This window comes from Lepisosteus platostomus, chromosome 1, assembly GCF_059453375.1.
Source record: "Lepisosteus platostomus isolate fLepPlt1 chromosome 1, fLepPlt1.hap1, whole genome shotgun sequence".
NCBI lineage: Eukaryota > Metazoa > Chordata > Actinopteri > Semionotiformes > Lepisosteidae > Lepisosteus > Lepisosteus platostomus.
In genome coordinates, this window is record NC_142611.1 from 9,739,166 (window position 1) to 9,752,998 (window position 13,833).

Below are 13,833 nucleotides of genomic sequence, written 5' to 3' on the forward strand. Positions count from 1 at the left end.
TATAATAGGAAAAAGCATCTGACAGATTATAATTATTCTCCCCGATTTTAGATTAAAATTGAAATGGAGTTGCACAGTGTTACAAATGCACTTTTGGTGGTTTTGTTTTAGTTTAAAGTGTGTTTGTAGACGTGACCCCATTCCCCTACTGGTCCTGGTCAGTGGCAGTTCCAGTGTCTCTACCAGTCGTGGTGCAAAACACCTTTTGCTGACTGGTCAAACTTCAAGTAAAAAGTCTGATGTGCAAACTGGTTGCGTGGAGAATGAGTAATCCCGAACCTCCACTGCCCGCACACCTTTGTTTACAGGTTGGATTGATCATCCCTGACTCCTGTCCTCTGCTTTCACCTTATCATGCTTTTCCATTGAGCCCCACTTTGTGTGTTGTCTCTGTGTTTTAATCTGTCAAATACACCGATAATCATATTTTTTAAAAAATTGAAGTTAAAATGATCAAATAAAAACGTACTTCTCAACAAATATTCCAGCAAAATTCAAGACCTGTTTTGCACCATGCATTCCTGAAAAAAAAAATTCTTCTATGAACTGTACCTAGTTGATATTGACAGTTTACAAACCCATTGTCCCTAATTAAATAATTATACCGCCCAGTGAGAATGCAAGGATAGTACACGAGAATAATTTGACGTAAATAAGTTTAACCGATTGCACTAAAGCGTGAGAAATAGATTTCCTTAGGCATGGAAAATAAAAATGTTACTACGTCTTTAAATTTTTTCCAGGTAGTTAAAGCAGGACCTCTAATACGCAGGCTCAGCGAAAAGGAAGCTGTGTTTAAGGTTTGGATGATGTGGATACTGAAGAGGTGAGAGGGTTTGAATTCTGCTGTAGATAGGGCGTATTTGGAAACAATGGAGATGTGATCGCGGCGGGGGGGGGAAGAAAGACTCGTTCAACAGTTAAACCAATCCACCGAGGCGTGAGGATGGCAGACTGCGGCTCTAGCACGGCGGCCCCGGCTCTCATCCGTGGGTGCGAAGAGAGGGACGGCTCGCAGGCGGCGGGGTTTCCGTCGGCGCTGTTCGGCCGGGCCGCCCTCACAGTGGGAGCCAGCCCCGGGGGAGCGGTGCGCGTCTCGGAGAGCAGCGACAGCGGGCTGCCGGAGGTGGAAGGGGAGTGCTGCGGGGAAGAAGAGCTCCTGTTGCCGGCACCCGCCAGCTCCTCGTCCCCGAGGACGAGGAGGAACAGGCTCAGCTCCTCCTCCGATAGGGAAAACTTTCCGACTTCAGGTGCGGACGAAACGACACATTACAAAACGTGAAACAGCAAGTTGTTACCATATATTAATTGTATTATTATCCTGTAAACCCTGTTAGAAATCAGTTTTTGCAGTTGCCTTGTCACCGGTCTTTTGACTGCACACCTTGTAGGAAGTAGCTAATTTACAATACAGGTCCTGAAACGACCTGGATGTTTGGTAGTTTTGTCTTACAGGGTTATACATTTAATTGCTGTTTGAGTTATTCAACCACCAGTTAACGAGCAGTGACAGAGGAAATATGGTATGTTTTCCATGTTGTTAATCCACGTAGATGCTTGATGCGTTTTAGAGTTATAATTCCTGCTCAGTTGCTCTGCCTTTGAAAGGATGTTTGTCCAGTGCAGACAATGTACAGTATGTGGTTTTCATGCCAGAGTATCTCAAAAGCAGACTACTTCTAGGAGGGGAGCACTGAACATGTATAAACATGGCCTCCACAGGTAGTCCAAAGTCCACTTTTGTGCTGATGATGTGGTCATAATTGCCCTTACTAAGCATGCCAGTGTCTGCCTCATAGTTTTCTAGCTGAATGCTGCAAGATATATATTGTGAGTTTTTACACTAGTTATATAGAGTACAGGTCATTGCATATTTTATCAGCGACATATACCACCTTGCATAATCCCCTTTCCTGTCCTTCTCCAGTTATGTTATTGCTTAGATGTGCAAAATGGAGTTGATTTTTCCCTGTGAGCTAACATGAGGCCGAAAGCCCACTTCTAAATTACAATAGAGTGTGCTGTATGCAGCTGTGAAAATTACAGTATAATGTTTCTATAATATTTTAAGCAATTAGACTCATTATCTAGTCTTGGTTCGATATTTTTGTTCCTATTTCACCAAGGGTGTGATTAAATCTACAGACCCTTTTTTTAACAAAATGTATCTTTAGTGCTTTAGCTGCTTACAGTTCCTCTCCAATTTCCACTTTCATAGGCCCCTAAATGTTTGAATTTTCACAGCTAATGGCGGTGTAGCTGAAAACACACATGACCAGCTTTATTTTGCATCTCTTGAGCATTATCTAGATTCTCCGCTGCAGACTGAAACTGTGAGATGATGCTTATCATCTGGTTTCTGCAACTGCATGCAGCTGAAAAAGTGCTGTGTTGCCATCTTAAGGATAATCTTTATTTTGTGGCTAAATATGTTATACTTACTGCTACTGAAGTTTGTGCATGACATGTTTTTGATGTCATGGTCCAGGCCATGGCCTTTAAGGGCTTTATCCTTTAAGTGTTTTGAAAGGGAGAAAGAGCAACTAATAATAATACATTTTATTTAATATAACTCCTTTTAAACTAGCTTCTCAAAGCACTTGGCGCTCATTAAAAGCACTTAACTAATCTGCTTTTTAAAACTTTCTAAATTCGCGGTTATGCAGTTATTTCTATTTCTTGCTGTTCTCATAATTCTTTTATTAAGTCAGTACCTTGGGCTTCTTCATACTTATGAAACCTGACACCTTACAAATCAATCAGTAATCTCCCATGAATCTTTATTGCTAATTTGAAAGTATCTTTCAGGCTGATGAAGCTTAATGAAACAGCCCTTAGCTGCATCAACCTGCCTGCATTGCATTTTAAATTGTACTAGAACTTATTTTTTTTTAAATGCTTTCATATTTCACCTGGAGACGTGAACATTTACTTCAGTTTTCTTAGTCTTTTATGCAATAACTGTGGCTTTATGGGACTTAGGAGTATTTGTCAGTTTCAATCAGCTCTTTGTCTGGATTAGCATTGAATGGATTTACAAGTAATAAGACCCAGACAGCACTTTCAGTGTCTGTGTGTGCATCCGATATCCTCCGTCAAAACAGGTGCGGGGAAGGCAGAGGGAAGAAGCACTTGGGTAAAGTTTGAAGACCGCATTTAAAAAAAGAACATTTTAAAGTGCCTGAATATAAAAATGCATGTGTTGCACCAAAACAAAAATGTGGAAACTCCCCAAATGGTTGTGTTGTAATCTAACTATATTACAAAACATGTACAGAGCTGGTGCATTTACACACTTGCACACCGATACAAAAGTGTTGTCACTTTTAATTTTTATAGCTTTGAACTCAATTTGTTTTGAATGAAGTGAAATTGCTGGCAGGACTTTTTAAATCCTGAAGACGTTAAAAGAGCTCCTACTTGGAGTAAACGCTTAAAGTTCAGTCATGTTTCTCCATTGTACGCCAGATGGGTCTCATGAGCTGAGACTGACTGAAGGTCATAAAGTAAACACACCAAAAGGATGCTCTGATTTGTCCGATTGATTTAAAATTGGGCCGGCGTGGTGGAGCAGTGGTTAACGTCACCCTGCGTTCAATTCCAGACCTGGGGCGCTATCTGCATGGGGTTTATATGTTTGCCTGAGTTTCCTCTAGGTGCTCAGACTTCCTCTCACAATCCAAAAACATACTGGTAGGTTAATTAACTTCTGTGAATACTGGCCCAAGTATGACTGTGTGCATTGTTTGTGTTTGTCTCTGAGTGATTGGCTTACCGCCCGGGTTGTATCCTGCCTAGTGCACATTGATTGATGGGATACGTTTCGGCTCCCCTGTGACCCTATATTGGGGGAAAAAACAGTTAGAAAAGGGGTGAATGGATGGATTTCAAATTCAGGGTGATGGCTTTTTTTTGCACCCATAGTAACACGATGAAACTTTGCCTTCCTACTACGAGCTCAAGTGTGTGACCAAACAGGAAGATAATTTATCCAAATTTTGAAGTTCAAGTTTGAATATTTGGTGAGAACAGCTCTTGGTTTGTAGTGTACAGTTATGCCTGCAGCATCAGCCTCAAGAATTGTTTGCTTTTGGAATGTGGAAAAAATCATTATGAGATGGTACAGAAAGTATATTTCTGTACCTGGGTATTATATTTTTCACGCTATGTAATGGTACTACCGTGAAATTAAAAGGAGAACTTTTGCAGGGCTTTGTCTGTGGTTGTAACTCCTTGGTATGGATGTTATATGTGTCTGTTGGGGTTTCACAAAACTGTAATGAACATCGGCATTTTAATGATTCATTTTCTCTCTGATCTTCTTGATTTCAGGAAGTGCTGGTGGCACTGGGGACTTGAATTCTTTTCCTGAAGACCCCGAGTTCGCAGAGATCATCCAGAGGGCTGAACATGCCATTGAGAATGGAGTCTTTCCAGAAAGGATTTCCCAGGGGTCCAGTGGTAGCTATTTTGTTAAGGACCCAAAAGGAGTGAGTATAGTGTGCTTAATGTTATCCAGTGCTCTTAAACGCAGGAGGGAATTTTTTTTTAAAAAAATGTAGTTTGGTAATAATAGTTGTTGAACTTGTTATAGAATGGAATGTCTGGGGAAAAAATGCTTGATTTTTGTGGGTCATTTACATTTCGCCCTTTGCCAAACCTGTCACAGCAAAGTGTTACCAGATAACATAATATAGCAAATCCATCTCATCTTGTCGTGTGAATTTGTCTCGGTTTTAAGTGCTGAACTTGGTTATAAAAATCCAAATGACTTATTATAGGAGTATTTTGTATGCAGCACAGATGATAATGCTTCTTAAAAAAGCTAATGAAAAATGTGCTGTTGCGCTGTTGCCCAACAGGCCTTGTCCTTGCTTGCACCAAGAATTCCCCCAGCAACACAGCTGTGTTTTACGCTGGATATATGTAGCATGCCACAAAATTCTAGTTTTGGAAAATTTTTGATGTACCCGCCTTGATTTGTCTAAGCAACAACCTAATTTGATTAGCTCAGCTGATCACATTCTTAGCAGAACTATTTTACTTATAGTAATCTTGTCCTTGCTGCATTTTGCATAATGGCATGAACTGTAATTACACCTTTCATCATTATTTAAGAATCTATTAACAGCACAAACTACCTGAATACGGGGTGGCTGACAATAGTTTACAAGCATATGTTAGATGAAAATGCAGAAGCATTGATTCTGCTATAATTATATTGCCGCCAACACTTTTCTATTCAAGATTATTGTGACTCCATTTTTGTAGAAGATTTCTGAACCTCTTGCAAAGTTTAACAGGGGTTGGCAGCAGCTGCTGTAGGGAGGAAAGGGAAAAAGAATGAATGTGATCTGCAAAATTAATACATTTCTTAATTTGCTTAATGTTCGGTATTGACAGCAGAGGACACAGCCTCTGGATTCAGTTCTGAGCAACACAGACAAAGCACTTGGTAATTTATCAAATATTTTCGTGTTATCTTTTTGTGGGGTTGAATATTGGTTCAAAGCCTGAATACACATACCTCTTGCTTAAGCTATGTTAATATTTGTCCTATTCTCCAAATTGATATTTTCAGTTTCTCCATGTGATCACTCCAGCTGGGCCTGGAGTCAGTGGTGTGCCATATTGATAATGGATATGTATTTAGTGCCTTAATCTTTAGCCTTTCACGTTTCGTGTGCGTGGTGCAGAGAACAGTGGACATTAATTAATCACCTCGTCATACGTTCCCCTTTCAGACTGTGCTCTTGTCAATCTAAACAACAGTGCCCTGTCCTGTACACCCACTCTCTCTCAGTGCTGTTTGCATTTCCACTGGATTCTAGACGGTCTGAGGCTCATCAAGCTGTGACTCTCACGAACACTATTTCATCATTTAAACAGATGCAGCTTGTTCAACCTTGTTCCAAGTGGAAAACCGATTTGTTGAAAACAAAGCCTTTTAAACATCATATTAATAACACTCAGTAGGCACAAGGTGGAGTAGGCAAACAGCAACAGCAATGCTCTGTACATGTCAGACTAGCTTAACAAAGATTTGTGCCCCACCTAATGAATTTTTAAACCAATATTTGAGAATATTTATGGATGTTTCATGAAATCCTGCTAATCCAGTTTATGAGGTCAGATTGATAAGTGGGTGCGTTATTGGTGATAACTAATTTCCCATGTCAACCTTTGAGTCATTTTCATCCTTTTTTCAGGGATTGTACGTTTCGTATTCAGTTACAAATCTGTCCCTACCTAATAAAAGTATAACATACATTAGTTATAATCCATTACTATGTGGCAGTTGGAGACAGAAATCCAGTGTGGGAATGGATAGTTTTTATTATTTTAGCAAGTCTTTTGTTTCAGTAATCTGGAGCTAGATTGAAAATGATTCGCACATACAACGGCGTTACTGGGTTCTCATGTTTTTCACTAAAACCAATAGAAATTTCAGAATGTATTCTGTAGCAGATGCAACAGCGTCATATTGAAGAGACGCATCAGTTAGGGAGATTAACATTTTGTCACCAACAGTGGAACCACTGTAAAAGTTACAGACTAGTAGCTTGTAAGTTCTGTTTTGGAAGATTCTGCCCCATTGCATTGTAGACCCTGGACAAGTATGAGCATCTTTGCTGGTTTTTGAATTTTAGATACCATAAGATGCAATTTAAGTCTGGCAATCCAGGCATCCACAGCATAACCATCATATTCGCATCTTGAGAGAAAAACTGTTATTGCACAAGCAGCACAAGGACATGTTTTGTCCTGCTAGATTATCAAGGGAGGGAAATAAGGTCCCAGTACGTGAACTATGTAGCTCCATGCAGTTAGATTGTATCAATTACTGTAAGTGGAGTTCTGCAGTGATTAGATGCTCCTGCTCAGGCCATCGCACCTAGACCTCCCCATCGATTGGCCTCTTGTATGCAGTTAGTGTATTGATCTGCATGTCTGTGGCACTACCAGTAACATCCATCAGGGTGGTCTGCACGAAAACTTGAATCATCTCTGAAGAGGACATAGCGCACAGTACAAGTGCGGTAAATGTTTGTGTTGTTAGTTTTAAATTTCATCTGACCATTTATCTCCTCACCTGTATCTGTAATTGACTCTTTCGCTGGTGAGCTTTTAATACTGCTTGCTTAAGCAGCAGTCACAGTAGTTTGTTGTGGTGAATCATGAATGACGAATTTATCAAAATGACAGCGAAGACCACTTAATCAAAACCCGAAACATGTATTTTCTTGGTTCTCTAAGATGCATAGATGCATCAGTAGAGTATTTTCTTTTGATGCTCAGTGTGTCATTTGCATCGTCCTGCCCAATCTAACTTGCTCTGAAAAGTCATGGCATTGAGAATGATGCCAGGGTAAGGTGAAAAGATATCTTTAGTTTCCTGCTTTTCAATTCCTCCCATTTTTATGGGAAAAAAAACATTATGTACCGTACAGGTGTAAAGGATACATATGTAAATTATTGTAATGCCAGTCGACAGTCTTTCACAGCTCATGGTTTAGTCAGGCCTAGATTGTAGATGTGGAGGTGCTATAGTACATGCACACTAAACAAACCCTCTGAGTGCGATGGTATGAAGAGGGGAAACTTGCAGAAAAAGATGCCCTGTTATACTAATTAAGTCACAAGCTAAGAGGTGCATGGTCTGTCACTCTTGGTTCTGTTAAAAGCTGGACAGAATTACTCTTTTCTTCATTAGGCAAACTGGTGTCAGGACTGGATTTCTAACTTTAAATTAAGCCTGAATGAATTTGCACTCCCTGATATTTAGATTTGAGGTCTGACCTATATCATCTTAGGTGAACCATTCGTTTTAAATAACACAATGTGTTTTTTTTTCCCTTTTCTTACAGAATATTATTGGAGTATTCAAACCAAAATCTGAAGAGCCGTACGGACATCTGAACCCCAAGTGGACCAAGTATTTCCACAAGGTGTGCTGTCCTTGCTGCTTTGGAAGAGGATGCCTCGTTCCCAATCAGGGCTACCTGTCGGAAGCTGCGGCCTCACTTGTAGACCAAAAATTAGGGCTCGACGTGGTGCCCAAAACCAAGGTGAGGAGGAAAGGATGCAGAAACAAATGGTTGTTTCTAATGCACTGTTATTTTCGTTCTTAAACGTTTCATGAACAAGAATGAATTTCATTAGAAATGTACATCTCAGATCATTGCAAATAAACGAGACATGCTTAGATGTTGATTTGTGAGCAAAGCATGACATAAACATGTAAACCGGGAATCTGCAACCCAGGTCCCAGAGAGCTCCAGTCCAGTTAAGTGCATAGCTAACTGTTAGTTAGGAACACCTGTGAGTTAATGGTTAGTTATGCAATTAATCTGTTCAGTTAAGAAAATTGTGATCTTTCAATGCTGAATGCTACTAAGGCTTTGGTCCCAAATGATCTCTTAAGTTGCTTATTTTAATTAATCACATGCATATTTGATCACAATGAGACTTACAACTTCGGCACTTTAATGGTGATCTATAAAACCCGTTGAACTCCGATTCTGTAGTTCCATGGTTGAAAGCCTGTTATTGACCTTTGTAAAGCCCCAATGTTAACAGGGAAGAGGAATTTAAGAGTCAGTTATGAACTGTCATTTCCATTCATTTTCACACTATATAGTACTAGATTCGGGCTATTTAATAAGATTTTTTTTTTATCTTTCAGGTGGTATACCTGGTTAGCGAGACTTTTCACTACAGTGCAATTGATCGAGCAAAATCAAGAGGGAAGAAGTATGCTTTAGAAAAAGTACCCAAAGTTGGCAGAAGGTTTCACAGAGTTGGCTTGCCTCCTAAGGTAAAGTAACTGGGGACAATCTGACATTTGCTTCACCTGTCCTTACAGTGTTATAAAGTATGTTGTTTTTAGATCTGTTTTCCTCCCTTTTCCATTATCCACTGAAATCCTGGTCTTGCATCTTCCCTTATTGTCACAATTGTCTATCTTGTAACACGAGACACTACTCCTGTTTTATTTCTTCCTGCATGGGGGTGTGATCTTCTAAAATGCACTACCAAACTGTTTCACTTTCATACAAACAGAATCTGCTATTGGCATATTGGACAAAATAAGGAGTCCTTTAAATCAGTTTATAAAATAGTTTTCAGTAGAATGTCAATACAACACTATATTGCTTCAAAGTGATTAATTTATGGGGGCTTATGTCTTTATTTCACTTGTACTAGAGCATATATACCTCTACCTTTAGTTATCATGTGTCTCTAGTGTTATAACATGTTAAGAGTAAAACATATCGGTTCAGCCTTGTTCTGTGCTGTCAGCAGTTTACATATTACAAGTATTTTATTGTGTAGTCATAGTTATATGATATCTGAGAAACTTTTAATTTTAAGACTCTGTGCTTTTAGGATATGTATAAGAGTGCATTGGTGAATTCTAAGTGTTTGGGATTTTGTTTTATAGTAGTATTTTTCTTCTGTAGGTTGGCTCTTTCCAGCTCTTTGTTGAAGGCTATCATGAAGCAGACTACTGGCTGAGAAAGTTTGAAACTGATCCCCTTCCGGAGAATATCAGAAAGCAACTTCAGAATCAGTTCGAGAGACTGGTGGTCCTGGATTATATCATTAGGAATACTGGTATTGAGTTAGTTTGTCCCCACATAATGTTCATGTAAGACTGGTTTTCTAGGCAGATGGTGAGAGTTATGACATAGATGCCCAACTCAGTTGTGCCTTAACCTTGAATTGAACCTCACTGGATAGTTGTGGGATGAGCTGGGATACCATGTGGTTTCTAAGACTCAAGAGGCCAATGAAGAAGCATCTGCTTTTCTAGGGTCAATGAATGGAATGTGACCAAATCTTACAAGGCAACATTGTGACATTCTAGTGTAAAGTATGCAATGCAAGTGCACAGCTTTTATTGCTTCCCTCATTAACCACACATGCAACTAACCAGTGACTAACAGTAGACTCCCTGTTGATGACCGATGTTCATTAGCATGATTACTATCTTACATTGTTATATCACAAAACCTGGTGCAAAACGATTGCCAGTTTGCTGATAGCTTTGTGAATTGCTTCAGTTGTGACAAATTTTCTATCGATGTTCAGAATATGTATTTCAGTATTGTTCTAAAATTTTTCAACTTAATGTGTTATCAGTTGACCTTTAAAGGTGCATTACTGCCTTTTCTTTCTAAGAACATTACTGTGACCAAAGATTGCAGCACAGGTGAAATACAATCACCTGCTTGGTTGGTTTTCCAGATGTATGGAGATTTTGAAATGGTAATGAAAAGGTTTATTTAAAATTCATCCTTTTTCACTGCCTCTCCACCCAGATCGCGGAAACGACAACTGGTTGATCAAGTATGAGAAACCGGGAAATACTGAAGTCTCTGAGAAGGTGAGGTAAAAGCAAACATTCATTTCTAAATTAATAAATTTCTTGGGTGCCATAGTAAACTTACTTTAAAAACAAATGCTGTACAAAAATAAAATACTAGAAAGTTACATGTTGATACGATTTTAAACATTGTACCATTCAAACTGATCATGTTCTGAGCTTGAAGCTCCATTCCTCTGACCACTCAGAATTGGGCTTCCCTGCTTCTACAGGACCCTAACTCTGCAGGTCATTGGTCTCTTTCAGTCACTGCCTAATCAGACCTGGAAAAATGCTGTTCGGTTACATTATTGTAACTGAGGCTCGGAAAGGACAAAAACCAGGAGCCTGCTTTTACCACTAAGATATTCTATACAATACATTCATTTGATTGTAGATCCACTCTCTCATGATTATGAACAAAGAACAGATCATTTAGATTGCATTAAAAATTCTTCCAACATCGGTACATGGCTTATAAACCAGATCAACCGGTTTATCAAAAATGCTATTTATAAGCAGCTTCATTATTTTGTTTTCCTTGTGTATTATTCTGAGTGACACTTATTTCAATTTTGGGTAATGTGTTTTTGAAGCTCCATATATTCTGAAATATTTCAAATTTTATATTTCAAATACTTCCGTAGGACACTGAATGGGCAACGAAGAAAGATCCTGCTATTAAAATAGCGGCTATAGACAATGGTCTGGCCTTTCCCTTCAAGCATCCAGATGAATGGAGAGCCTGTGAGTAGAGAACATGTGGAAATAATTACAATTTAATAAAACTATACTTGCACACAGTCACAGTCTTATCTCCACAAATTGAAATACTTAGGTTTTGCATTGATGTTACATCCAGGTTCACATGGGTTTATGCTGGATATCGTGTCTTCCTCCCTTGTTCAAAAGTTGCGCTGTTTAGATTGATGGATGTCTATCAATGCCAATGTAGCAATTTTGAGCAAATGAAAAGGGGGTACAGTACATTACTTGTTCTTGTGTGTGTGCGCACTGGTGTCCTTTGTAGTCCCATGATGCGCCTTATGCTTCTGGGACAAGCTCTGTGTTGTATAAACCCTTGCCAGGAATAAGACTTTGTGATAAAATGTGTAGATACATTATCAAGATGGTTAATGCCAAGTACGGTAGGAAGAAACTGAGCCTTAATCATAAAATATGAGCCATCATGATCAGTCCTCCTTAGTGCTGCATTCTGGGAAAAAGAAAAACTAGGGTGAAAGTAGTGATTTTCATTTAAAGACGAGGGTAATTGAGAAGGAGAACTGAAGACACATTTAAAAATTTACAGGTAGACAGAATTTATTTTCTTTTTCAGCCTATGATATCTGTCAGCCCGGTTTAGAAGTATTATCCATGTATACATAAAAAAGAAGATGTTCTTTTAAATATGCCTCATTGTTCAATTATACTGGAGGACAAATATCTGTTGAAACATAATTATCCTTAAGCATTATTTTTATTATCGTTAACATATTAGGAGAGACAATACAGATACATTTATTCTTCACATTTTGTTCCTTCAGATCCGTTTCACTGGGCCTGGCTTCCACAGGCTAAAGTCCCGTTTTCTCAAGAGACACGCGATCTAGTGCTGTCCCGGATTTCTGACATGAATTTTGTTCAGGATCTCTGTGAAGACCTCTATGAGATGTTCAAGGTTGATGCAAAAAAATGCCGTCTTGTTTAAACTCCTGTTCAAATATGTATGTTGTGCCTATAGAGTGATTTTTATTTACTTTATGAAAATTGGAATATACAGTATGAGAACTATTTTAATATAACTCATTTAAAAATCTAGGAGTCCACACTCAATCGGAATTAAATATTGTATGAAAACATATTTTGGTCACCCATTTTTTCAATTATTCTTGAGTTTGAAAAGAAACCTTTTGCTTTTTGAGCATTATTGATTTAAACAAGGGAACTAAGTATGCTTTCATCCAGTCTTTTGAGTATTTGTTTTGATATTTTAGTGCAGGCCCAATGCCTTAAGTGATTTAACTGCTGTAAGGCTGATTCGTCTGATTTGTGGTGCATAGGATGGGATTGATTCTGAATAAAAAAATAAGATTTTCTTGTGTTCCTTAGACTCAATGCAGTGTTTACAAGTAAAGGCAACTGCTCATGTGTGAAGTGCCTTTGTATTGATTGTGTGTTTACAAAGTGTTTTACCTTTAGATGACAGTAGTCTTACCTACAGTTCATCTTTAATCTGTAAACATTAAGATGAAACATTAGCGACTGTCATACTTCACAGTGTTGGAAAGTGGTCTTTTTTAATGACATCACATTGAGTTTTCATTTTGGGAGAATGGAATTTGATGCATGATTATAAGAAAATTATTTTTTCTTCTAGACGGACAAAGGATTTGACAAAGCCACATTTGAAAAGCAGATGTCCGTAATGAGAGGACAAGTATGTGTTTCTTCAAAGACAGTCCATTACTTTATATTTAACAATAAGTTTCAAGCTTTCTTTTATTTTTTGCATTAAAAATAAATATTTTTTTTCTCATGTTTTACTGTGACAGCGAGCTGTCTATTATCCTGTCCTGTTACATTTAATGCATTATTTCCATGTTCAGGGCTTGCTGAAAAAAGTATTTAGTGGTAATGGCTGATCGGGGAGTGGAGGAAATGGGGAAGGACGCTATGCATTTATTTTCCTTGAAACAAGCATAGGGTTTGAAAACTCTTTTTCATGCAGATCCTGAACCTCACTCAAGCCCTGAAGGATGGGAAGAGCCCCATTCAGCTGGTGCAGATGCCCCGCGTGGTGGTGGAGAGAAGTCACAGTGGCAGCCAGGGACGTGTTGTGCAGCTGGGCAACGCCTTCACACAGACGTTCCACTGCAAGAGACCCTTCTTCTCCTCGTGGTAGATTTCGGGCACGTGAAAGCACTTGAGGACGCCTACATTTCCCTGCAGGGACACGGAGACTGTTCTCCTGAGATCACTGTATTTGAAGTCAAACGGACATGAAGCATCTTGGAAAATGGCAACAGCTTCCAACTGCCAAACAAAACACAAAAAACTTGAATACTTGCTAAAGTGTTTTTGAATGTAATTGTACGTTTACAGGATTTTCTCCAGTTATTTCAATGTAACAGAAACCTGCAACTGATATAGTATTTTTCTACAATTATTGTATTGCTAATGTATTTAAATACTTGATGAGGGTGAGAACTTTAAGGCGGAGAGCTTTCATGTCCCCTGTTGCTTACAGAGGACTGGTATGCATCCACTCGGCCAACTTTGGTTTATAATATGCATCTTGAGATTTGTTTTTGGAAATTCATGATTGTAAAGCTTTAGACAAGTTGTTTGTTTAATACATGTACTTAAAAGAATTAAATACATTTTCAAATTGATACATTTGATTACATTGTTATGGTTATGACAATTTAATATTTTTTTAAGATTGCAGAACTTAGAACAAT

At 38.6% G+C, this 13,833-nt stretch overlaps 1 protein-coding gene across 2 annotated transcripts; it reads left to right on the plus strand.

The window, feature by feature from the left end:
• Nucleotides 1–763: 763 nt before the first annotated feature.
• On the plus strand, nucleotides 764–13,764 carry pi4k2b (phosphatidylinositol 4-kinase type 2 beta). 2 transcript variants are annotated; one of them, XR_015928976.1, is made up of 10 exons: nucleotides 764–1,250; nucleotides 4,333–4,490; nucleotides 7,869–8,069; nucleotides 8,687–8,818; nucleotides 9,465–9,618; nucleotides 10,326–10,390; nucleotides 11,017–11,116; nucleotides 11,917–12,096; nucleotides 12,750–12,809; nucleotides 13,101–13,169. XR_015928976.1 is itself a non-coding variant. In XM_088615445.1 (10 exons), exons 1-10 carry the CDS (start codon nucleotides 947–949, stop codon nucleotides 13,272–13,274), a joined length of 1,482 nt encoding a protein of 493 aa, XP_088471571.1. In that variant the 5' UTR covers nucleotides 766–946; the 3' UTR covers nucleotides 13,275–13,764. The 2 variants fall into 2 exon arrangements, 1 of the variants encoding a protein (XP_088471571.1); XM_088615445.1 differs by having other exon boundaries at nucleotides 766–1,250; nucleotides 11,917–12,050; nucleotides 13,101–13,764.
• The last annotated feature ends 69 nt before the right edge of the window (nucleotides 13,765–13,833 follow it).